The following is a 26,412-nucleotide window of genomic DNA, read 5'->3' on the forward strand; positions in this document are numbered from 1 at the left end:
GGATGATAATGATGATGACAACAATGACAATGGTAGTGGTGGTGATATCTTCCTCCCCTTACTGCTTCCCATCCTCTAGGTTTCAGCTTGTCAATTTTTGGTTCAGGGCCAGTCTTCTGTACAGCTATCTGGTCTTCTCCATAGTTGCTTTTAAATGGGCACTAGGTTATAACAATGCAGCTAGAATTTTTCAAACAAAAATTCCATTGGATTTCATATGCAAACTACCATGCTAGTTTTGCAATAGTTTTGTGTAGTTTGGAGGAAGGGAAGGATAAAAATGAAATAAAATGGCTTTAAAAGATGCAAAAGTCTTAATCCTTGTTGAAAGCAATAAAAGTTACACTCTGAATAATGGACACTGAGAAAAAAATCCAATCTCACTAGATGTTCAGCCTATATTACATGTGAGCAAATCACGTATTGACTTGTACCTACCGTACTACTGTATCCAAAAAGAAAAGGTTACTTAATTTTTAAATTTCTTTTATACTTTGGTTTTATATTTTAACAAATTCATCTATATCGGTTATGTACGATGCAATTATTGATTTGCTGACTTGGTGCCATACAAATAAATTGTGAATTCCACACTCAGAATTTTACTCTGATCTACTTGAAGAGTGCCAGAAAACTGTGCTTAAGATTGCACTGTCAAAGTGCAATCCTACAAGAACATTACACCATTCTAAATCAATTGAAGTCAATAACCAGAAGATAACAAGACACTTGGGGATGTACCAAAAGAGAATATAAAAATAGAGGTTTTTTTAAAAAAGAAAATTGACTCAATTCTTATTTTGATAAAGACTCATACTAAAGATAAAATATTAATATCTCCATTAAGTTATTCTGATGTCAATCAGAGAATTCTATGGAGGCCAATTATATGTATTATCTATTAATTTATTTTATGAACTTCCATTGTGAATTCTTTGAGTATGACAACTGAGTTGTGAACAATTAAGCTGTTGGAAACCCTTTCACTATGTTGTTCTGGAGGAACTGCTATAATATTTATATGGATGGACAAAGTCGTTCTCACTTTACAATTTAACAATGTATGCAGTTAGAGATATTATCAATAGTGCAGTGAATCTGTAATATATCAAGATTACTTTGATTGGGACAACAAATTTTTCTGATTTTAAAAGAGTTTGAAAGGCAAGTAATGCATGTACTAATTATATTTTTATCATTTTAATGATGAACTGTCAAGTAGTAGCATCTGATTTTATACATTTTCATGTATTTTCTCCTGTGCAGAATATAGTTTTATTGTTTCTGTTAACCTAAGCTAATAGCCACCCCCAGTATAAAAATGCATATTTTAGATTTAAAATAAATCAGTATAGATCTCATACACAAATAAGTCTCTTTATCATAGTCTGTATGCTTGAGTATCAGGATTTTTTAAAATTGAGTCTACTATAAGGGCCTGAATTTACAACCCATTTACATTTGAAGTAACTATTTGCATAAAAGCTTAAGTTTGCTTTCTAGTCAGATTGGTACAAACAAATAAAAGAGGAGGGTTGATTGTTTTATCTCACAATATTGAATATTATGTTCTTTAAAATATATTGATTCAATGTCCATATTCTTTCTCACAAATCTTTCATGGCAAATTTCAGTTAAAAAAACCACACTTTAATATAAACTTTTTAGTACAAATAGGATTCCAGGGAAAGAGGGGGAAAAAGACAGATGGACAAGAGTCCCCCTCCCTTTCTTTTGTCTTCCTCTCAACAATGCATTTTATATCCTATCCTATTCCTTAGTCATCTGTATCATTCACTAGATCAGGAATCAGCTACATACTTGTGAATTTCAATGGATCCAGACTTTTTCTTTCCCCATTCAGAGTCACAGACCATCAGATTTTAGTCCATGCAGGTTCTGTGATCCTTGATATAGCCTGTTAGGTGGACAAAAGGGACCTCTCTTCCCTTCTCCACTACTGTAAGTACTGATTGAATCTAACCAATATAGTGAGAAAAGGATTTTTATTTTAATGTGCATTCTTAGGTGCATGAACAAACACAAAAGACAGCAACTTTGAAGATCAAGGGTGTGACCCTTGACAATTCTAGACCATATTCAGCTTTGTACTATTGTATAGCAGGGTTTCTACCAGAGTCATCATCTCTGAAGACACTTGATATTCAAAGTGTATTTTCTTCCCAATAGGAATCAGTAAGTCTTTTAGACTGGACAGTATTTCTGTTCCAAAATTGTAGATTGAAACCTGAGTGCGTGGGTGCTGATGGTGTGTTTTGCTTGCCTAAGACTAGTAAATTTGTAAAAGAGTAAAGATTGTACTGGGAACCTAGAAGATGACTAGGGTTCCTTTTTGCCGCAACCAGCATGCTTGTAGTCACATCGGTCTAGTAGGTAGGAGTCTGCCAAATTGTCTGCTTGTGAAAGAGGGAGGAGGAAGCCCCCTGTCACCATCAAAAAGTTTATGCCAGAGATTTCAGAGCCTTCATGAAAAAAAGCCATGTGTGCTGGAGGGAAAGCTTGAGTCAAAAAGATGGTTGGATCCAACCCAATATTTTGAAATAAATTAATGTAGTTGACAATTTCACTGGGGAAAAAAGGCTTATGCATACTGCACTGTGAGAGAAGCTCTCATATTTGTCCTAGTGTATTTCATCTAATTTGCCCAACTGTATTTATAGCTGTTAAATAATTGTACCCTGAGATATTACATAATGACAGGCATGACAAATCTCAGGAACTAAGGCATAACTGTAGCTAGAAATTTCATCATAGCGCCTAATATTTTCAACAGTGATTTTACTATAGTATGACTCTGTGTTCCTAAGTACAAAGTTTTTTTTAACATTTCATATCAGAACATGTTAAGCTATTTTACATACAAATGCATGGACATGAAGGTCTTATCAGTGCTGGCGTATATTATATACATCATTCAGTTGCAGTACATAAATTAATTTCTTAAACAGTTGCTTTGCATATGAGATCTAATATAGAACTAAAAAGAGCATCTTAAAATAATGATAAAATTATGATAAATCAGGGAGAAGTTAGGTTAGGATTAGTGTTTAAGTATTTGCTGTTGCAAGGACAATCAGGATTACCTCTTATTTATTTATCTACTACAATACTTTTGTCAGGGTGCCAACGAAATTTCAAGAAACTAAGAATATTTTAGGATTAAGTTTTGTGATAATAATAATAAGAAAATATGGTCATTAAAAACCAAACCTAAGGCTGAGAGATATGGCTGTGTTTTGGGGCTGGCTTCTAAAGTTTAAAAAAAAAAGTATGCTGAGGGCAAAATATGCAAATGTAAATGCATTATATTTCTTTCTTTTTTATATCTCTTGCTTCAGATCAACTTCTATGCAGGAAGTAGGAGAAAATGAAACAGAAGTGACTGAATTTATCCTCATTGGCTGGTCAGGACGACCCAAGGAAAGGATGACTCTAATGGTTTTCTTGATAATTGCTTATGCAGTAACCATAGTTGGAAATGGACTCATTGTGTTAGTGGTTGTATCTGATCCGCGGCTCCACAACCCCATGTATTTCTTCCTCTGTAATTTGTCTATCCTCGATCTCTGCCTCATAACAATTGCAGTACCACAATCCATAGCCAACTGTTTAGAGGACCGCCCTGTCATGTCTCTTCCTTTGTGCTTCACCCAGCTCTATGGTGGTTTATGCTTTGGAGCAACTGAATGTTTACTCCTGGCTGTCATGGCTTATGATCGTTATGTTGCTATCTCCAACCCACTGCGCTACACACTCATCATGAATATGAGGGTTTGTATTGTGTTAGCCACCACGACATGGACTACGGCCTTTATGCTTACTGTTGTGCCCTGTCTTGCTAAACCAGCTAGATTCTGTGGAAACAACAAAGTTGACCATTTGTCATGTGAATTTAAATCTGTATTTAAACTCATTTGTACAGATACATCTTTGAGCCAAATAAGCATTTACTTTACTAGCAGCTTTACCTTAGTTTTCCCTCTAAGCTTCATCCTTTTTTCCTATTTACGCATTCTAGTGGCCATCCTGAGGATGCATTCTGAAGGAGGCAGGATGAAGGCTTTTTCCACATGTGGGTCCCATCTTGCAGTGGTGTCCATGTTCTATGGCACTGCTATCTTTTCCTATCTTCTTCCTCAGACAAAGGGAGTCAGTGACATTGAAAAAATAGTATCTATATTTTACGGCGTGGTGACACCGATGTTGAACCCTTTAATTTATACCCTCAGAAATCAAGAAGTCATGGGAGCATTAAAAAGACTGCTGAATAAAAAAGGTGTCACATAACATGTGATGCATATCAGTAGCTATATGCTTTCCTTAATGATGGATAGCAACATTCAGTTGTTTTTCCTGTTATGCAATTTTTTTCCCCCTCTGCTAAGACAAGCTGTTATTTATCACGTATTCCATTTTACCTCTTGTTCAGAAAACAAAAAGTTTTGTTGCCAAACCCTGGGTTGGATCTACATAGACTTTTTCATCAGTCTTGACCAATTAACTCCTTTCTCCTTTTTGTGTGACTTTTGTCTCTGTAGGTCCTATGATCCATACTCACCATAGTGTCTCTTCATTAAGAACTTTATCACTGGGAAAAAGTGAACTGGTAATTGAATCAGAATAATAATGGAACTTCAAAGTCTAGTTTTTTTTAAAAAAAGATTTTTTTGCAATTTTATATAAAAAAACCCAAAATCAACCTGCATCATGCAACAATCAGGGATATATAAAGGACTTAAAAGGTAGAATTTGAGTTAGGGCTGTGCCAAAATTTTGAATATTATATACAATCACCTAAAGTGAGGAGCACATATATAGACACATTTCAAGGAATATATAGACACATGGCAAGGAAGTTTGGGTAGTAGAGGACATTCCCATTCAAGCCAAGGGGAAGGGGATAAATGTTCTAGGGAGAGATGGAGGTTTCCTACCCAATCAAACAGGAAGAGTTATCCTTGAGGAATATAGAATTCCCTGGTCTAATTAGAAACTTCATGTAGAGACATTAAAAGTCAGTGAGCAACTCAAAATGACTACTGGGGTTGGGGTACAAAGAAGACAGTAACGGTCTCCTGGGCACCAAAAAGATCAGAAATTACTCAAATAAAGTGTATTAGAGTGTCTGGTTAAAAACTGGAACAAAAGCCTCTCAATATAAAGATCTAAGTAAATGTGAATAATTTAAGGACCTCTCATTAGTCTGATATATAAGAACAAAAGTCTGTGCTTGTACTGGTTTTACCTTCATAATTTCAACCCCTAACCCCTGATTTGATGTTAAATAAAACTAGGGTTGTCAGATCCCCAGTGGTAGCAGGGGAACCCACACTTTTGCAAGTTCTTGCCCACCACCAGCTAGCTTGTCAGCAAGGGTAAGTCCCACCCCCAACTGACATATTTTGGTCCTACACTGGATTTCAGGTTTTCTTCTGGTTGTGGGTGTAGGGTTGCCAAGTCCAATTCAAGAAATATCTGGGGACTTTGGAGGTGGACCCAGGAGACATTGAGGGTGGAGCCAGGAACAAGGGTATGACAAGCATAATTGAACTCCAAGGGAGTTCTGGCCATCACATTTAAAGGGACAGCACACCTTTTTAAATGTCTTCCTTCCATAGGAAATAATGAAGGATAGGGGCACCTTCTTTTGGGGCTCATAGAATTGGACCCCCTAGACCAATCACTTTGAAACTTGGGGGATACTTTGGGGAGAGGCACTAGATACTATACTGAAAATGTGGTGCCTCTATCTCAAAAAACAGCTCCCCCAGAGCCCCCGAAACCTCCAGATTGATTCCCCATTATACCCTATGAGAATCGATCTTCACATAGGGAATAATGAAGTGCTCAGCAGATGTTTCCCTCCCTCCCCCCTCCCCCCATTTCTGGCAACTCTGAAGTGAGGGATTGGCCTCTCTACTCACAAGTTGCTGCCAACTTCTTCAAAGTAACACAGGTTTCCATCCCAAGAGGAAACCTTTCAATTGGAGACTGAAGCCTCCAGAGGCGGAAAGGCAAATGGTCCTCTGGGGGCAGGACTTCCCTCCACTGGCCAGCTGACTGGGGGTGGGAAGAAGCCTGGGAAAGCGGAAGAACCCCCACTGGGACCTGGGGATCGGCAAGCCTATGTGGGTGACACTTCATGGTTTGAATCAGAGTTTACCATAGAGTTTTGCCAAAAACAAGAGTGTCACCCCCCAACCAGAAGTAAGCCTGAAACTAGAAGTAGGCCCAAAAATGCCCAACATCAATTCTGGTCTCCTGGAAGGATGTCAGGAGACCTCCACTGGCCAGGCAACCCTATATAAAAACTTTTTGCTATTTTTTAAAATTTAAGTTTCTCAAGTGCCATTTTTAAGGGTTTAAGTTAATCTTCATTCAGTTAATTAATCATTAAGTTAATCTTCATTAAGTTAATCTTCATTCAGACTCCTGGGCTGGACAGGGTGGAACATTTAAAGTTTCTTCAAGGGAAAAGAAATCATCTTACCAAGTCTGTTCCAAGAGACAAATGGAGGAAAAATCTGAGGGAGGGAAGCAGAGAGTGTGCTTCATAAATGCTCTTTTCTATCTTACTCAAATTTTAGAGGAAATATCCTAGTTGTGATGGGAGATTATAACTGCTTACATGTATCCTCAATTGAAACTTCTAAGGAGGTTTTATGGGTAGTCAAATGTGTTTTCAAATGTACATTTTCAGCTGCATCTCATAAAGCCCCCCCCCCCTTAAAATAAAATAAAATCACAACAGTTCTTGAAGTCATTATTCCAAAACATTCAATGGACCAGCGGTTTTGTTTTTTTAAAGGAAGTTGTGTTCATCCACTTAATAGCTATAGATCATGCATTTAATACCTATAGATCTTGCTTAAGGGCTTTCAAACAAATTACTCCATAGGGAGCTTACCATATGGGGGGGCGGGGAGAGAAAACTAATGCACTCAGCTTGTCACTGTGTTACTGATACCATGAAAATGGTTCATGAGTAGCCCTCATGCTAGAGATCCAAACTTGTAAGTTTCCTCTATAAAAACAGCCATTGAAGAACAAAAAAAAACCTTTAAAAACAAGGGGAACTTAGAAAGTCACTGTAGTCTTTGTAACTTTTACTCACACCTTCTATGATGTTATGTTAGTAAAGTAAAACTTTGAGCCTAGACTAGAAGAATCTGGAATTTCTTTTTTTTTTTTTAAAAATAATTTTATTGAGGCTGATAACTTTCCAGGCTTGAATTTAAACCACCACTTTAAGCATAATTTCAAGACCTTTGTGACCACATCAAATTTTGTCTGCCAATCTCCAGGTGAGGGCTCAAGATCACTCAGAATTACAACTGCTCTCCAGATGGCAGATACCGGCTGATCTGGTATTACCTTTGAGAAGCAGAGAAAATGACTTTTAGGAGTGCCATAACATCTTGTAGCTTTTTTCCCCTTCCCCAGAATTACACAGTATGTTTCAAGGATGCTTTCAAACTGGTGAACCTCAATTATAATAAAGTATGTAACATAGTTCAAAAGAACAGAATTCAATAGCATGAAACATACAATCCAATGAATCAAGAAATGAATTGCAATCAAAATTATCAAAATGGGAAAAGCAGAACTAAATGACTGGGCTAACTCCTATAACAACATTTTTAAAATAGTAGGTTCTTGTCTGCAGGAAATGGGAAGAGATTTTGCCCAGTAATCAAGAAAACAAAACTGCAGGGTGATGACTTTGAAAGGTCTAATACTAGCAAAAACCACTGTAGAGCTTTAAGCAAGGGTCTCTCTGTATGGCAATAGCCTTCATGGAGGCTGATATGAAAGCAGGTGAATGTGCAACATCCATTAGTGCATAAGCAACATCCATTAGTGCATACTGTTGCACAGGGCTTTTTTGTGTGTGGCTTTTGTCTATGTAGAGCCTATGATCTATACTCACCATAGTCTTCAATGATGAAATTGATCTCCCTCCTTTTACCAGTGGAACTGCTGGTAGAATCTAATCCCATAACTTTACAATATCTTTGTGACACTAATATTTCCCTGTGTTTGGATCCAGACTATACGCTTCCATGGAGGCAAAAACTCCTACGTACAGAGCATGATTTTTCCAACTCCCTCCCTCATACAATCATAATATTTCCAATATTTCAGGGGTCATTTTGGGCTGCCACAGGAGAGAAGGCAGGAAAAACAAGCTTTTTGGATGACCAGCAGGACCAGTGGTCAAGATCCAACCCTTTCTCTCTTCCTTGAAATAAGGTCAGAGGCTGGATCCACATTTCAGTGAAATATTTGCATTTTGCAGAACTGTTGTTTCTTTTCTAAACACAGGAACCATTGTATTTGGCCAAGATTCCACCGTAGTGTTTCTTCAATAAGAACTTTATCAATGGAGACAATGGTAACTATCTCAGCAGCACAATAGTGGAACTGCAAGATTTAAATTATTTTAAAGATCCTCCACAGGTCCAGAGAACCATTGACACCACAGGTCAACTGGATGCACTTTTTTTCTACTACTTTTCATGCTGTTTGCAAGGGAATGCAGGAGCCCACATCCAGGGCAGCTGCCACAAACTGATTCTTCTCGCTTCCCCACCAGTTTGTAAGCCAAACAATATGAAACACTCTCCAGGGTTTTTTTTTTTTAATGGGTTGGGACATTGCAGGTATTTCCAATCCAAAATTAACCCAGACATTTTGGGCATTGTGTTGGTTCAGTGATATCTGAGTGCACACTGCTAGTACAGTAGTATTCACCTGATTTTCCCTTTGTATAATATTCTTGCTTGGGTTTATCTTACTTGTGGAGATATCATTGGCTGAATCCATGATTCATCTGAGATGCCAATCATACATAGTTCTTGTACTCTTCTAAAGCATCATCAACATTGAATTTGCTCAACATTTTGATCTGAAATGGGAAAATAATTAACAATGGATCTTGTTTCTAAGAATGGATTTTAATAACAGGTTGTTTTTTTTTAATCCAGCCCAGCGTTGTGTTCATTGATGGCATTTTGGTAGATGTTTTAGGGAGGCCTGCAAGTGGGACTTACTGGTCAAAATATTTATTTCAGAATTTTGCTTATTTTGAAGGCAGAGGCTTTATTTCATAAAGACAGTAATTTTTTTTTTTGTATTTCACAGTTTATTTAGCCCATAATTTCATACAGTTCTAAAAGAAACATATATTTGAATACAAACAAAACATTTTTAAAACATTTTTAACAATTTTAAACTAAACACTCAAACGTTGCTAGGTTCTTATGATTTCCCATTCAAATTTCAGGTTTTGAAGTGAAACTGTGGTAAATAAACCAAAATTCAACAATTGTCCTCCTTTACAAGCATTTAAACCTTTACAAACTATAACTTATAAATTACTAAAATAATATTATCAACTTCTTTTTAATTATAATCTAACCATAGATAAACCTTTTTCCATCTTCCCTTTGCTTTTTCCTTCGTGTTACCTTTAATCATGTTAGCTAAGATATCCATTTCTGCCACATTTATAATTTTTTGCGAAATTTCATCTCTATCCGGTAAAAGTTTAGATTTCCAGTACTGAGCAAATAAAATTCTAGCCACCGTTATTATATATATTGTGATAAATTCATCCTCCCTTGGTATCAAATCTCTCACTAAAGACAGCAGCATGAACTCTGGCTTAAGCGGGAAGTTTACCTTAAGTATGTCCACTAGAATTTTATGAATTTCCTTCCAATATTTTTTAGCTTCATTGCATGACCACCATAAATGAAAATACGTTCCTACTGATACATCACATTTCCAACAAGTGGGTGGAATTACTTTATTAATTTTATTAAGTAAAAACGGGGTGATATGCCATCTATAAAAAAGCTTAATAAAATTTTCTCACAGATTTACTGGTTTTATTATCTTGAAATTATTCTTCCATAGAATCTCCCATTGATCTAATGTAATACTGAATCCTAGATTCTCTGCCCATTTTATCATTACCTTCTTAACAGTCTCCTCCTCCAGTTTTATATGCAGGAGATAATTATACACTTTCTTAATCGTTCTTCCAGTTCTAGCTGTTATAATTGTATCAAAGTCAAAATTTGATTTTGTAAAACCCTTTGTTTTGTCCTTATTGAACTTTGCCAACACTTGAGTCATCGTCCACCAATCTAGAGAAAACCCTCTAGCTTCTATATCCTCCTTCTTTCTGATTCTATCACTTTCGTCTAAAATATCCGAATATCTTAATATTTTCTCTGAAGACCACAATTGCGGTCGTAAAGTAGCCTCCACCGGCGATATCCACCTCGGTGTTTTATCATAAATTTTCCTTTTTATTTTCAACCAAGTTTTCAGTAAGGTTTTACGTACTAAGTGTCTTTGAAAATAACTTTGTGGCTTTTGGGTGTACCACAGGTTGGCGTGCCAACCAGCTTGTAGGTCAACGCCTTCAATTGTTAACAAACGTGTATCTTCAAGGATCACCCAGTCCTTTAACCATACTGCTGCACAGGCCGCATGATAAGTTTCAAAATCCGGGATCCCAAGACCTCCATTTTCTTTTCTATCTATTAAGTTTTTCCAACAAATTCTTGGTTTTTTCCCCCGCCATACGAAATTTTTAGATAGATAATTCAACCTTGCAAAAAAAATATCCTTTACGGCAAAATTTGCCGTTTGAAACAAAAATAGTACCTTAGGGAGAATTATCATTTTCATCAGCGCCGCACGACCCATAAATGATATTTTTAGATTTTCCCATTTTTTAAATAAAATAGCTATCTCTTTCAAAAGAGGTTCAAAGTTATCTTCATAAAACGTACTACATTTTTCCGATATTGTCAGACCCAAGTATCTTATTTTCCTGACCCTCTGAAATCCTGATCTCCTTTCCAACTCTAAAATTTCATGATCCGACATATTTTTGGATAAGAATTTTGACTTATTTATATTAATTTTTAGGCCGGCTACCCGACCATATTCTGCTAAATGATTTAGAAGCTGCTCCATCGAATCCAAAGGGTTTTGCAAAACGAAGACCATATCATCCGCATAACTTAACACTTTATAGTTTTCCTTTCTGATTTTTATGCCTTTAACTCTCTCATCTTGCCTTATAATCTGTAATAATAATTCCAAAATAAAAATAAATAATAGTGGAGACAGGGGACATCCTTGTCTTGTTCCTTTTCTTAAACATATTTCCTCCGTCAAATCTCCGTTGATTATTATCCTTGCATACTGTTTGTCATATATCTTCCTAACATTGTTTACAAATACATCTCCGAAATTAGATTTCTCTAATAATTCCAACATAAAACTCCAATCTGCATTATCAAATGCTTTCTCCGCGTCGAGAAATAAAAAAGCCAAAGGTTTGTGATTATTAAACTCAGCATACTCCAAAAAATTAAATAACATTCTAGTGTTTGTCCGGAGATATCTTCCGGGTAAAAACCCTGTTTGGTCAGGGTGTATAATCTCCCTCATAATCAATTTAAGTCTGTTTGCGAGGATTGTAGCAAATATTTTGTAGTCTATATTTAATAATGATATAGGACGGTAGTTCCCAATATCATCCGTTTCTTTACCGGGTTTTGGGATAAGCACCACGTTACTGTGCCGCCATGATTCTGGAATTGTGTCCTTACTCCATACCTCCTCTAATAAACCTTTAAATGCATCTATCAAAATTTCCTTGAAAGTTATATAATATTCCGGAAGAATGCCGTCGGGACCCGCTGCCTTGTTACCTTTAATTTTATTCCAAGCCTCTACGATTTCAGCCATTGCTATCGGACCCGACAACAGATCTCTCTGTTCACCTGTTAATTTTGTCTTATTTTTGTTCAAAATATAATCTCTTTGATCTTCTTCATTTCTTTCCTCTTTGCTGTATAATTTTTTGTAAAACTCTTGTACTATATCTTTCATTGTCTGCAATTCTGAGATATTCTGTCCATTTTTATCCTTTAAAGTTTTAATCAGTTTCTTTTCCCTCTCCTTCCTGACCCTGTAAGCTAACCACTTACCCGGTTTATTTGCGTTGTCAAAAAAGTATGCTTTAGAATACGCTATCTTTGCCTCCATCTGTTCTAAATATAGTAGATGTACCTTATGTTGTAAATTTCTGATCTCCGATCTAAGCTCCTTCAATGAAGGGTTTACCTTTAATAATGCTTCTTGACTTTTAATTAGGTCTGTCCATTTTTGTGCGTTATACTTCTCCTCGCGCCGTTTTTTTACATTATAACTAATAACCAGCCCCCTAAAGTAGGCTTTGCTAGCTTCCCAAGTTGTTATCTGCGAGACATCCTTCTGTGTATTTATTTAAAAAAAAAACTTCATTTCCTCCCCTATATATCGGATAAAATTCTTCTCCTTCAACAAATTTAAGCTCATTCTCCAGCCCGTACTCTTCTTACCAGAATTTAAAACTAACATAACAGGGGAGTGATCTGCTATAGTGGAGGGGAGGATATCTGTTTCCCGTACCAATTTCATTAACCCTGTTGACATCCAAATTGAATCAATCCTCGACCAGGATGCATGTCTGCTTGAAAAGAACGTATAGTCTCTTTTCTTAGGGTTAAGAGTGCGCCAAACATCTACTAATGTGAATTCGTCCGCTAATCTTAGAAAACTTTCGGGTAAAATATTACTCCTGTTTTTCTTAGATTTCTTTCTATTACTTCCGGAGCTTCGATCTAGATCTGGGTTTTCCACAGCGTTAAAATCTCCTATAATGCAAACATTCTCATATTGAACATTACTTACTTTTGAGTATAATTCTTTAAAAAACGACCTTTGATTCTCATTGGGTGCATACAGATTAACCAAAAGGAATTTTTTTGAGTCCTTTATTATTTCAACACCTTGTATTCTGGCCTCTTTAGCCTCAAAAATTAATTCCGCATGCACACCTTCCTTAACATAAGTCACAAGCCCTCTCTTTCTCTTATCCACCTCCGAGGTGATTATTGCTTTACCAAGTTTTTTATTTTGTAAAAGGAAGTCATCTTTTTTCCTCATGTGAGTCTCTTGGACACACACAATGTCTGCCTTGAATTTAGTTAATTGTAAAAAAATTCGTCTCCTTTTTCTGGGCGAGTTTAGACCATTCACATTAACCGAGATAATCTTTAAGTTGAGTGACATACTGTTATCTTACTTAATCTCTTGGGTTCTTTTTCTGCAACCTAGTCTCCCTTTTTAAGTCTTTGGTTTGTGGGACCTCTCCCTCTTCCCTTTCTTCTAAATCTAATAGCTGATGTTCTTTTTGTGGGTCTATTAATACTACCTGGGTCTCGGACTGGTCCCCCCTTAAATTCCCTTTTTGCCAATTATAACTATGCTTTTTAAGAAACTCCTCCAATCTAGCAGTCGAATCTATCCTGAATCTATTATTTAGATAGGTAAATATCATGCCCTCAGGCACCAACCATCTGTAAGAGATTCCTTTTCTCTGTAATGCCTGAGCCAAATGCCTATAACCTTTTCTCTTTAATCTGATCAACCATGGAATATCTTTCATCACCTTTATCTTGATTCCTTTTATAGTTAACTGCTGATCTCTGGCTTCCCGCCAAACCCTTTCCTTTAGCATCCTACGAACAAATCTCACATGAACTTCTCTGCTAAGACCATTCCTTCTTGCATGAGTGGTACTCACTCTGTAAGCCCAATCTATTTCTTTTTCTGTTTTGGTCTGTTCCATCGACAAAAGTTCTGCGAGTGCCTCAGTCAGTAATAATACCAAGTTTTCATTCTTTTCCTCCGGTATATTTAAAAACCTTAAAACATATTCAGCTTGCCCCATTTCCATTTGCATAGTCTTTATCTCTAATTTGTCCTGGTTTCCTTCAAGTTCTTCTATTTTACCTTCCAACAATTTAAGTTTACCATCTATCGATTTAGTTACTTTAACAACTTCTGTTATATCCTTCCTTGTTTCTCCAAATTTCTCATCAAGACTCTCCATTTTAGCTACCACTCCTTCCATCTGTTTTGTTAAAGTCTCCTTCATTTGATTTAATGCCTCTAGGAAGTTCACTTGAATATCTTTTAAAGCATCCTGGGATAAAGCAGCACCAACCGCCTTGGGTTGACCAGGCGAAAATTTTACCTTCCCTGCCTGAGACATTATCTTTGTACAGTTCACTAACTAACTTTCCTTGTTCTCTTCTATCTTATTTCTTATAGCAGACATATATTCAAAAGCATTATACAGATCTTCCAGAGGATTAAGCTTTAGCTAATGTACCCCTTGTGAAATTATCTCAAAAACTGTTAGGAGATCTATATAGACAATAACCACTCCCCCCCCCACAGTGAAAACAAAAAACCCCGAGCTTGCCCACCCCTTCTTTCCCTTTTTCAGCTCTGCTCAAGCTATCATGTCAGAAACAGTTAGCCATACAAGCCAAACCGCGCAAAAAACAGTACGCCAAACTCAAGTAGTTCTTCGAGCCTCCGCGTCTTCGACACTTCCGGGTCAATAGCTGTCTTTCCTCGAGTACAGCCGAATTTGCCTGGTATCTCTTTCAGGTCTCTAACGTTCGACCGTCGGGTTTAGCACAGCCACATTACTGTTCTGCCCCGTTTTTAAGTCTACTATTTTGGCCCCCGGCGTAGAGTGTGTCAGCGCAGCACAGCGTAGCACGTATATGCGTAACGCGTAGAAAATCTCTTCTCCGCCCCACTCTTTTTAACTCCTTACTTTCCGTAGTCTCGCCTCCTCGAGGGTTCCCACATTAGGCAAACATTGCCCCCCAGCAATTCTGAACGCGGAGCAAAGAATTTTTAACCGGTCGTGTTCTACTCCTCGTAGAATTCAACCCTTTTGAGCTTCAGCCGCACTTTTTCTCTGGCCGCTTCAGCCGCACTTTCTCTCTGGCCGCCAGCCGGTCGGCTTGGGCACCTCCGCCCCTTTCACCTTAGCGTCCTCGTCGCCTCGCTCAGGCTTGGCTCTCCGACTCGCCTCTTGTGGTCTTTCCGCCAACCAGCCTGCCTCCAACACGCCGAAACAAACAGAGCGCAGCAGCAAACAAACAAACAAACAAACAAACAAAAAAACCCGATAGTGTCTGACTCCAATAGTCTCTCCTCAGTCGCCGCCCACAGTTCACCTCCTTAATCCGGTGGCTGGGGCTAATTCGCCTCACGCGTTTCCAACCTCGGTGTTTGAAGAAGGGGTAGAACACTTGGAGGCTACCCGTTCGAGCCCCCACTATTCACCACGCTCTTCTTACGCACCCCCTCCTCCGACTGGAGGTCGTGCAGACCCTAGGGCCCCCCTAATGGTTGGAATTTCGGCACGCCCTGAGGAGCTCTCTCAGAACGCTGCCGCACCGCCCCGCCGGACATAAAGACAGTAATTGACTGCCTACTTTTTTAGGACATCACTTTCAAATATCTGTCATCCATTTGTAACATGGATCATTAAAAACAAAATGATATTCTTCCCCATGACTCAGAGTTATTTACTTTTTAATTGAAAGAGTATACATAAGCCCTCAGAAAAAAAATCAATAATTTTATCAGCCTATGTAACATCCCTCAAAATCTTTTAATAGGTGAAATGTCACTTTAAAAATCCTCATATTATATGGAAAAATAAGATGAAACCATAATTTCAAGTTTGAATTAATCACAGATAATTTCACAGATTCCTGCAGTTTTATTTGTTTTATTTTTGTCTGCCTTTCTCACCTGGACTCAAGGTAGATTATATAGAATGGGTCAGTACAACTGATGAATGGGACATTCAGTAAGCAATGCAATAGGATTAGGCTTCTAGAATGAACCAGAAGTCTAAAAATAGTATCATGATCACACTGGAAACAGAACTGAAAATTTAGACAGCTCCATTGTATGTATGTTTCAACACTTGAAATTATGCTGAAAATTCCATATCAGAAATTTGTGGCATATGTAGAAACCTATTTCACTATGCATGTGATTCCTCTGGATTAGGGTAACCAAGAGCAATGAATTATAGAGTTATCAATTAATCATGTAGAATATATGTAGCAAGCAGAAATGACAAATTTCTGTGACAGAATTCTTCAAGGCTATCAATCTGAAATGAAACTGTTCATTTACACCAGTGCAAGCAACTGGCTGGTTGATGAAACATCATTTGGGTATACCATTCCCTTTTCAATGAATGGGACTTGTGCCATTTAATGTCATGTGCATTATTTTCACAGAAATCTCTGGTGATCTCTGCCATAATATCTTTTGACTGTGTACCAGAAGTCTTTTGTAGATTTCTTTGTATACATGTGCTGCACAGAAAAAACTATAAAATGAATGATCATCTGACTCTGAATTATTAATTTCATGACTGCATCAAAGTTTTAAGAATGATATTTTGGCACGCAGTTTCATTCCCAGTAATTGAGGAGGAGTCTATTTCTAAACAAAACATGAGGAAAGTCACCCCTTTCTTACTTCACCTTCACACCATTTTGCGGTGTTCCACAGTTTCACCTGGCCAGGCTCTGACACAAGATGAAAATTGGGCTAGGAGCAAATGTGTCTGAAGTAAGAAAGCACAGAGAAGTAAGGCATGAGAGTGGCCAGTGTTTAGGTCCCTGCACACACATGTAGTCCATTTTTGTAAAAAAAGAAAAAAAGGGGGAAAAAGAATCCCTCTGCCTCTCTTCTCAGAATTCAAGAAAAAGAGGAAACAATTTGTTAGCTTACACCTCTTTGAATCCATTTCCTATCTCCTGGTCAGAAGAAAGACACAGACACAAGACTGGGTTTAACAAAAGGCCACTTTATTAATATTTACACCTATTGAAGCAACGGCAACACTGAATGCAGGATAGGCCAAGGCCTCCTCCTTACCATATATTGTATGACCCACCTTTACCCCAAGAGTGAGTCACCCTCCTCTTCCCAAGCCATGAAACTTATGAGGGAGGAGCCTAGCCAAGGTGGTCCCAAAGGTAATCCTCATTCCTCACTCTGGGCTGAAAAAAACAAAGACAGATCCTGACAGACTCCTTAACCCCCCAAAGAGATGTGTCATATGATGTTCACTGGATCCCCTTTACCTTACCTCCATGAACTTGCCACTGCCAAGGCAAAGCATCTGCTGAGGATCATGCAACCACCAGGCAGTCTGAAGCAGCCTGCAGCCCTTGCCACAAATGTTCCTTTTTGGAGAGATGTATCCCATCACCCCTGTACAGGTCCCATATCCTGGTGTGAGGCAGGAATTGGCCCAAACCACCCTCCATAGCATTCTTCAGTTCCAGTTCACCTTCCAGCAGGCCCTGTCTGAACATCTGAGATCCCCCACACTGCACCACATCCAGCGGGGCAATTTAGTATACCACATGGTCTGCACACCATGGTCTGCTCCTAATGAGCTCCAACTCAGCCTTTGTCTGAATCATCAAGGCCTTCCTTTGCATGAGGCTAAGATAATTTTCAACCAAGTGATTCAACAACACATGAGGCAAAGGACTCCCCTCGAATAACAGTGGGATAAGGCCAGACAACCTCAAACCCCAACACCTCAGCCATTCAACAGAAGCCCCAATGGTGAGTGCTGGCCCTAGCTGAGACTAAGCAGACATCCTTTGAGCCAGGGACTACTAGTAGCACAAGGGAAGAGATGGTCCTATAGATATGCTGGTCCCATATAATGGATCTTCTTTGACCATTCCAAATGGATGTGCTGGGGATTGTGGGATCTCCTTGAACAAAATCCATTTGAGAAAGGTGCTGTAGTAGGGAATAAAATAGGGCAAGACTGAATGGGAAAGCTTGTTGAACCCAACCCAGTGTACCAGACATAGCATTTATGTTCATTATATTGAACAACTTATTCATAAATTGTTTTTCCCTTAAACCAGTACTTTATTAAGCAACAAATTGTTTTATTTTTCCTCCTGCCCTGTGTCTTGTATGCATTCACAGCTCACTGGAAGATTTGTAGTTTGTAGTCTATTCACAGCATTCTTAAACATAAGTGCTATTATATTTTTACTAGACTCTATGTCAGTTCTCCTTCATAATGACAGTGTTAGAGACTGATTTTGCTGCTAGTTGAGCAAAGACCAGGGGTTGTTTTGTAGAAAAATAGGTGGTGGTGCTCATCCAGGGATTGTTATGCAGCTGCACCTACTTTTCAATGGACAGGATAGGTATGTGGGGAGGAGGGGGGCGTCAGAAAGGTTCAGGAGGTTTGTTCTTGTGAGCTCCTGTTGAATTCAAGGCCTGGCAAAGACCCAGGTTAGCTAGGTTAGCAAAGACTCTGACAAAGACCCAGGCAGATGTTCCTATAATGCTAGGTGTCATGTTCTCAGGGTGCAGGCAGGCAGGAGTCCAAAGCCAGTCCAAGGTCAAAGTCCAGGAAGTGAAGCAGGAGCCAAGTCACCAATGCAGAATCACAAACTGGAATCAGAAGTCAATGTCCAAAAGGCAAAGGTCAGGGTGCCAAGGAAATCAAGCAGGTCAGGATCAGGAAGAAGTGCAGATGCAAGCCAGAGAATAGACTTGTTGCTTTCACAAGGTTACCAAGGGTGGGAGCTATATGGGAGTCTCAATCAGCCTGCTGCCTAGGTGGCAGTGACTCTGCTAGAACTCAGGGCTGAGAGATCTGAAGCCTCAGCATGCCTCATGTTTTCTCTCTGAAAGTTCTTTCTGGAGCCTGCTTCGAACTCTTGAGATGGGAGGAGGAGAGTTTGGAGGAGATTGATCGTCAACAGCTGACACTGGTGCCTGGAGAATGATTGATGGGCAGCTGCTGTTTGTTCAGCTGAGGAACTGGCTGGCAACTCTTCCAGGTCTGTTAATCCTTCCAGCTCCTCCTCATCAGGGCTCATGACACTAGGAAACAGAGCAGGGCAGGATTGTAGTAGGTCTTCTCCATTGCAAACATCAAGTGGTTCTGAGAATGTTCCATGCTCTCTTCTGCTAGCCCTTTTAAAGTTTAAAGGTAGTACAGAAGACAGCCCAAAACAGTTGATCAGTGGGGAGTGCCTCCTAGCTCATCAGCTGTTTCATGCTGTCTTCTGCAGTCCCTTTGAAGTTTAAACATACTGCAGACAATAGCCCAAAATAGCTGATTGGTGTTCAGCTGTTTTTCAGGCTTTCTGCAAACCCCATTTAAATGGATTGCAGTCTCTTTCAAGGGGGTTTGTCAGACCACGAACAAAACAATTGGTTCGGTTCATGAATGGGCAGTGTGGTTCATGGTTTGCCTTGTTGCCCATCACAAACTATGAACTGAACTGCATGGACAAGGTAGGTAGGTGGGGAGGAGGGGGGGCATCAGAAAGGTTCAGGAGCTTTGCTCCTGTGAGGTCCTGCTGAATTCAAGGCCTGGCAAAGACCCAGGTTAGCTAGGTTAGCAAAGACTGACAAAGACTCAGGCAGATGTTCCTGTGAGGCTAGGAAACAGAGCAGGGCAAGATTGTAGTAGGCCTTCTGCATTTCAAACATCAAGTGGTTCTGAAAATGGCAGCACCAGGTGGCAACAGTGGTGGGTCTATGATGGGACTTGAACTGGGCATGTAGGAAGGGGGCCTATGATGGGATATGAATTAGACCCAGGGGAAGGGTGTCAAGCATCGTATCTTTCTGCCTTTATTTTCTATTTAAGTATTTAGTATATAGAATTGTTACTAACCATGAATTAAATTTAGGCACATCAAAGCAGCAGCCCCCACCTTTTTTCCTTTCACTTTTACTAACAAATGCAGGAATGTACTCTTTGAAGATAAGACCTCCTGGGACCAGTTCTCAGGCCTGGACCCAGGATGCATTGGCCACTATAGAGATAAGGGAGTCAGTGTGTGAATTTAACAAGTGAATGTAGAATGGTTTATAGAACCTTTGAACTGTTTATAGAACCTTTGATGTGCCATCTTAAAACATGTATTTTAGTGTTACAGAGTATCAGTCTCAATACTCAGCTCATCTGAGCCACATGGATTATCAATAAACCACACTTTGTTTCAAAATCCAAGGACTGGTTATTTTGAAATCTCATGCTTGACAAAGGGGCAGGACCACTGGAGCAGAAAAAGCACACAGCACTACCTGGGTACTTCACCTGGTCATTGGGATCACTTGCCCATCCAGCCTTCCTTATGTGTTAGTGCTTGAGAGGAAGAAGTTTTATGGGGTATTGCAGGTAGCCCCCCATGGGAGGGGATATTACATTATGGGGAAGCATGGATTATGTTCTGTTTTACAATTTTTTCTGCTGCATATATCTGTCACAACCTTAGGGCTGTATTAGAATGGGGCCAGGTCCATTTTAGGAAAACTGGTCTAAATGCTCATTTTCCCATCATATGGAGATCCCGTTAAGGGATCTTGGGTTGAGGGCTTTTAAAGGGCATGCCCAGCTTGGGGGTTGCCAATGAGTTACCTTCACACTTCAGAGGCAGGGAAGACCATTCAGTAGTGACCGTCCTTGTGGAATCCATCAACCTGAAATCCCATGGTTCTACCCCTTGCTAGTAGTTTGGCTGGGATACATCAACCAGGAGGTGACTCAGTCAGTGCCAGGATCCAGTGGAACCTGCTGTGCCAAGTCTTCTTACAGCTGTAACCAATAAAGTTCTGGCCATTCTATTCCTCATTTTATTCCAAAACATTTTGTATGAATGTGTTTTTGTCTTGGGTCTTTTTGAGAGCAATAAAACAATTACACCCAGAATTCTACTCTGGTCTACTCAATGGGACTAACTCCCAGGAAATTGTTCTGAAGACTGCACTATCAAAGTGCAATGCTACAGGAAGAATTACACTTTTCAAAGACTATTGAAGTCAATGGAATTACTTCAGAAGTTAACAAGGCACTTGGGGATGTGCTAAAAGAATTTTAAAATACAAGGGTTTTGATTTTTTTTTTAAACTGAGTCCATTGTTATTTTGAAAAAAATCCACACTGGAGATAAAATATTAATATCTCCATCAAGTTATTCTGATGTCAGTCAGTGAATTCTATGGGGGGCAATTATCTTTTTTATTTAGTCATTTATTTTTATGAACTTCCATTGTGAACTCTTCTAGCATGGCAACCGAGTTGTGAACAACTAAGCTACTGGAGGCCCTTTCACTATGTTGTTCTGGAGGAGCTGCTGTATTTATTTGGAAGGTTTATTATATTTAGATAAATCAATGGTTCTCATTTTACAGTTTTACAATTGTATGTAATTTGGTTTACACAAAGTAGATATATTATCAATAGTGCAATGAATCTGTAATATATCAGGATTACTTTGATAAGGACGATGATTTTTTCCTGATTTTACAAAGGTTTAAAAAGGCAAGTAATGCATTTACTAATTATTTTTCTCTCTATTTAATGATAAGCTGTCAAGAAGTAACGTCTGATTTTATACATTTTCATTTATTTTGTCCTGGGCACAATATACTAAGTTTTAATGTTTCTGTCTTAGCTTAAGCCAATAGCCTTCCCTATAATAAAAAGTATCACAGATTTTAGATTTTTTTTTAAAAAAAATCAGCATAGACCTCTTACAAAAACAAGTCTATTATGTGCTTAGGTACCAGGGTGATTTTTTAAGTGTATTTACTATAAGAGCCTGACTTTCTTCTCCATTTACATTTGTATCAGCTATGTACATAAAAGTTTAAATTTGCTCACTAGTCAGATTGGTATAAACAAAAAAAGGGAGACAGGCTTGATTGTTTTATCCCATAGTACATCTAACATCCCCAGAGGCATCAATGTAAATTCTTGACTACTGTGTTCTTGCAAAATGTATTGATTCAATGTCCATATTCTATCTCAGAAATCTTTCATGGCAAAATTTATTTTAAAAGAAAAAAAAAACACCACTTTAATTCAACAGAATATGGAAAGTTAATATTGTAAACCAATAGGATTCCAAGGAGAGAGAGAGAGACAGATGGGCAAGGGTTCCCCCTCCCTTTCTTTAGTCTTCCTCTCAACAACACATTTTTTTCAATCCTATCTGGCTAAGAGAGCCACACTTCGGAGCAGATTCCTTAGGCATCTGTATCATTTGCTAGATCAGGAATCATTTACATACCTGTGAATTTCAATGGCTCCAGACATTTTTTTAATTATTATTCATTCTCGGAGCTTTCCTTATTACAGCCACAGGCCACCAAATTTTTGTCCATGCAAGCCTCATGATCCTCCACATAGCTTTTTGTTGGACAAAGGGCTTTTTTCTTCCCTTCTTCACAAGTGTAACTACTGATTGAATTCAACCCAATAGATTGACACAGGGATTCATTCTATTGTGCATTATCAGGCATATGAACAAGCACTAAGGACAGCAGTTTTGAAAATCAATTGTGTGACCCCTGACAATTCTGGAGCACATTCAGTTTTATACTATTGCACAGCAAGGTTTATAACAGAATCTACCTCATGTATCATTTGTGAAGGCAAGACCTGATCTACATGTTTTTTGAGGGGGGCAAAATTAAAAAATGATGCCCCCTTATGGACCATTCTATCTTATGGTCCAATAAAATACAATGGACTCCAAACCCAATTTAGCGCCTCCCCCCTCCATCAGCACTCAGGGCAAGCACCCCCCTCTGCCCCCCCTAGATCCGGCCCTGTGTGAAGGTATTTGATATTCAAAATACATTTTCTTTCTGTATTCATATCAACAAGTCTTTAATATTGGACAGCATTTTTGTTCCAACACTGTAGATGGGGACCTGAGAGAATAGGTACAGAAAGTGTGTTTTGCTTGCCTGAGGCTAGTAAATTTGCTAGTAAATGACTAAAGATTTGTACTGGGAACCTAGAAGACAACTCGGGCTCCTTTTTTTCTGCCACCAGCATGTTTGTTGTTACATCTGTCAAGTAGGTTGGAACCTGCCAGATTTTCTGCTTGTGAAGAAGAGAGGAGGAAGCCCCTTAACACCACCAAAAAGTTGATGTCAGAGATTGTGGGGCCTGCATGAAAAAAGTCATGTGGGATGGGGGTGGGAATAAAATGAAAAACTGGAATATATTGAGTGGAAAAGACGGCATGGTCCAATGCAATATCTTGGTATAAATGGAAATATTTGACAATTGTATTAGACAAATAGATTCAAGGGCAGCTTCTATCCAAGTGCCGTGGTTAAGCTAAATGCAGGGTTATGAATGGTTATGTGTTTTTAGATGCATTTAAATGGTCTATGTATATGTCCTATTGTGGGTGTTGATGTGTTGGTATGTTTGTGGAAGAGCACCTCATTTCGTTGCTCTCATTTTCTTGAGAACAATGACAATAAATTTATCTATCTATCTATTACCCTCCCCCCTTGTATATACTACACCTGCCTGTGAGAGAAGTCCACACACACATGCATCCAAGTGTATTTTGTCTAATATGCCCAAGTATATTTCAGCTATTAAATAATTGCACCCTGAGATATTACATAATGCACAGCATGACAAGTCTCAGGAACCAAAGCATAACGGTAGCTAGAAATTTCATAATATTGCCTAGTATTTTCAAAAATGATTTTATTGTAGTGTGATCCTAAGTACAAAGGTTATTTATCATTTCACATCAGAATATATTTAGTTGTACTATGTACAAATCCATAGACATGAAGGTCTTATAAGTGCTGGTGTATATATATATAATTCAATTGTGGCAGATAAATTCATTTCTTAACTAGTTGCTTTGTATACTAGTTGTAAAATTCAATTAAAAACAGTATTTTAAAGTTATAATAAAATTATGATAAATTGGAGAGAAGTTAGGTTAGGACTAGCGGTTAAGTATTTGCTATTGCAATGACAACCAGGATTACCTCATACTTATCTATTTACTGCAATACTTTTGTTAGAGCTTTAATAAATTTTTGAGATAATAATAATGAGAAAATATGGTCTTTAAAATGCAAATCCTAAAGCTTAAGACATAAGTCTGCCTGTTGTGTTTGGAGCTGGCTCCAAAAGCCACCCCCCCCCCCCAAAAAAAAGTGCCAAGGGCAAAATTCACAAATAGAAATGCATTATATTTGTTTTTGTTTAGGTCCTTTACTTCAGGTCAACATTGATGCAGGAAGCGGGAGAAAATGAAACAGCAGTGACTGAATTTATCCTCATTGGCTGGTCAGGGCGACCCAAGGAAAGAATGGCTTTAATGGTCTTCTTGATCATTGCTTATCCAGTAACCATTGTTGGAAATGGTCTCATCGTGTTAGTGGTTGTATTCGATCCACGACTCCACAACCCCATGTATTTCTTCCTCTGTAATTTGTCCATCATTGATCTCTGCCTCATAACAAATGGGGTACCACAATCTATAGCTAACTGTTTAGTGGACCGCCCTATTATGTCTCTTTCTTTATGCTACACCCAAATCTATGTTGGTTTATGCTTTGGAGCAACTGAATGTTTACTCCTGGCTGTCATGGCTTATGATCGTTATGTTGCTATCTCCAACCCACTGCGCTACACACTCATCATGAATATGAGGGTTTGTATTGTGTTAGCCACCATGACGTGGATTACAGCCTTTATGCTTACTGTTGTGCCCTGTCTTGCTAAACCAGCTAGATTCTGTGGGAACAATGAAGTTGAAGGTTTGGCATGTGAATTTAAATCTGTATTTAAGCTCATTTGTACAGATACATCTTTGAGCCAAATAAGCATTTACTTTACTAGCAGCTTTACATTAGTTTTCCCCGTAAGCTTCATTCTTTTTTCCTATTTGCGCATTCTAGTGGCCATCCTGAGGATGCATTCAGAAGGAGGCAGGATGAAGGCTTTTTCTACCTGTGGATCTCATCTTGCAGTGGTGTCCATGTACTATGGCACTTGTATCTTCACCTATCTTCTTCCTCAGACAAAGAGCACAAGTGACATTGAAAAAATAGTATCTGTATTTTATGGAGTGGTGACACCCATGGTGAACCCTTTAATTTATACCCTCAGAAATCAAGAAGTCACGGGAGCATTGAAGAGATTGATAAATAAAAAGGTCGTCACTTAAAGTGTGATGTATGTCAGTAGGTAAATGATGGGTAGCGACATTCAGTTGCTGGTTTTCCTGTTGAACAATTTTTTTAATCTTTTTAGAAGAAGAATTGCAGTTTTATACTTCGCCCTTCTCCCTGAATCAGAGAGCTTACAATCTCCTATATCTTCTCCCCCCACAACAGACACCCTGTGAGGTGGGTGGGGTTGAGAGGGCTCTCACAGCAGCTGCCCTTTCAAGGACAACCTCTGCCAGAGCTATGGCTGACGCAAGGCCATTCCAGCAGGTGGGTAATCAAACCCGGTTCTCCCAGATAAGAGTCCACACACTTAGCCACTACACCAACTGGCTTTAGACAAGCTGTGATTTACTACGCATTTTATTTTATCTCCTCTCCAGACAAGAAAGTCTTGTTACCAAACCCTGGGTTGGATCCACTCATGCAGCATCTCTTCCTTCATGTAGAGTCCTTTCTGTGGGTCTTTAGTTTATGTAAATGTATCATTTGTTTATGATCCAAACTCACTATTGCCTTTGGTAATGAAAAGTAATTCCTCCTCCCTCTTTTACCAGTGAAAAACCTGTGGGGGTGATTGAGCAGCCGCCACAGTTGCCCTCTCCCATTCCCTTGGATGGAATTACAGGGGGTGGAGAGGGCCTATGCAGGCTCAGTGTGGGAGAACTAACCATTAAGGGGTTGGCCACATCTGGCAGCAGCTGCCATCCCTTGATTATTCTCGTTCAGTGTGAGCTCCCCATCCACCCACCCTCTTGTTAAATCCATGTGGGATAAGCTAATTGCCTGTTATGGAGTTGAGCAGGAATTTTTCAGGCCTTGCTTGGATTGGCCATGGGGTGCTTTTTGTCTGCTCCATGTGGTCAACAGAGGTGAGGCATAAATAGTCCTGGTATCACACATTAGGCCCTATCTGAGATATTGGGAAGAGCATGGGTTGAAGGGGTTTTGAGCTGGCAAGCACCCTGGAAGCTTGGCAATTCAAGGGGCCTGGTTGGAAGACTCTTCATGGTCAGTGGAGCATATGAACAGTCTTTAGGCTTTGTAGTCATGGTCAGGGGTATGGTCTCCTGTCCCCTCTATGCACTGGTGTGTGGTCCATGCCGGGCAGGGTCGGGAAGCTTCTGGACCTGTTTTTGCCCTGTTAGGAAGCTTGCGTTGCAAGCTCAATGCAACCCATGCTTTAGGATTCATGTACTGGTGCAGATCAGCTTATGTGTAAATAAAATTCCCAGTTTAACCCAAAATATGTGTACTGTTTCATTCAAGGGGTGGGTGGACAAATGCTAGTAAAATCCAATGCCACAACTTTATAGTATCTTAATATTTTCCTATGTTCGGATCCAGACTATACACTTCCACAGAGGCAAAAAACTCCTACCTACAGAGCATGATTTTTCCAGCTACCTCTCTCATACAATCACAAAA

At 39.0% G+C, this 26,412-nt stretch overlaps 2 protein-coding genes across 2 annotated transcripts; both read left to right on the plus strand.

Annotated features, from left to right (window-relative positions):
- The first annotated feature begins 3,354 nt into the window (after nt 1-3,354).
- On the plus strand, nt 3,355-4,343 carry LOC132584356 (olfactory receptor 13H1-like). Its single transcript, XM_060256222.1, has one exon. It carries the CDS (start codon nt 3,370-3,372, stop codon nt 4,306-4,308), a length of 939 nt encoding a protein of 312 aa, XP_060112205.1. The 5' UTR covers nt 3,355-3,369; the 3' UTR covers nt 4,309-4,343.
- A 19,727-nt stretch (nt 4,344-24,070) lies between these two features.
- LOC132584193 (olfactory receptor 13H1-like) lies at nt 24,071-25,004 on the plus strand. The gene has a single exon (XM_060256003.1). It carries the CDS (start codon nt 24,123-24,125, stop codon nt 24,981-24,983), a length of 861 nt encoding a protein of 286 aa, XP_060111986.1. The 5' UTR covers nt 24,071-24,122; the 3' UTR covers nt 24,984-25,004.
- The last annotated feature ends 1,408 nt before the right edge of the window (nt 25,005-26,412 follow it).

This window comes from Heteronotia binoei, chromosome 15, assembly GCF_032191835.1.
Source record: "Heteronotia binoei isolate CCM8104 ecotype False Entrance Well chromosome 15, APGP_CSIRO_Hbin_v1, whole genome shotgun sequence".
Classification (NCBI taxonomy): domain Eukaryota; kingdom Metazoa; phylum Chordata; class Lepidosauria; order Squamata; family Gekkonidae; genus Heteronotia; species Heteronotia binoei.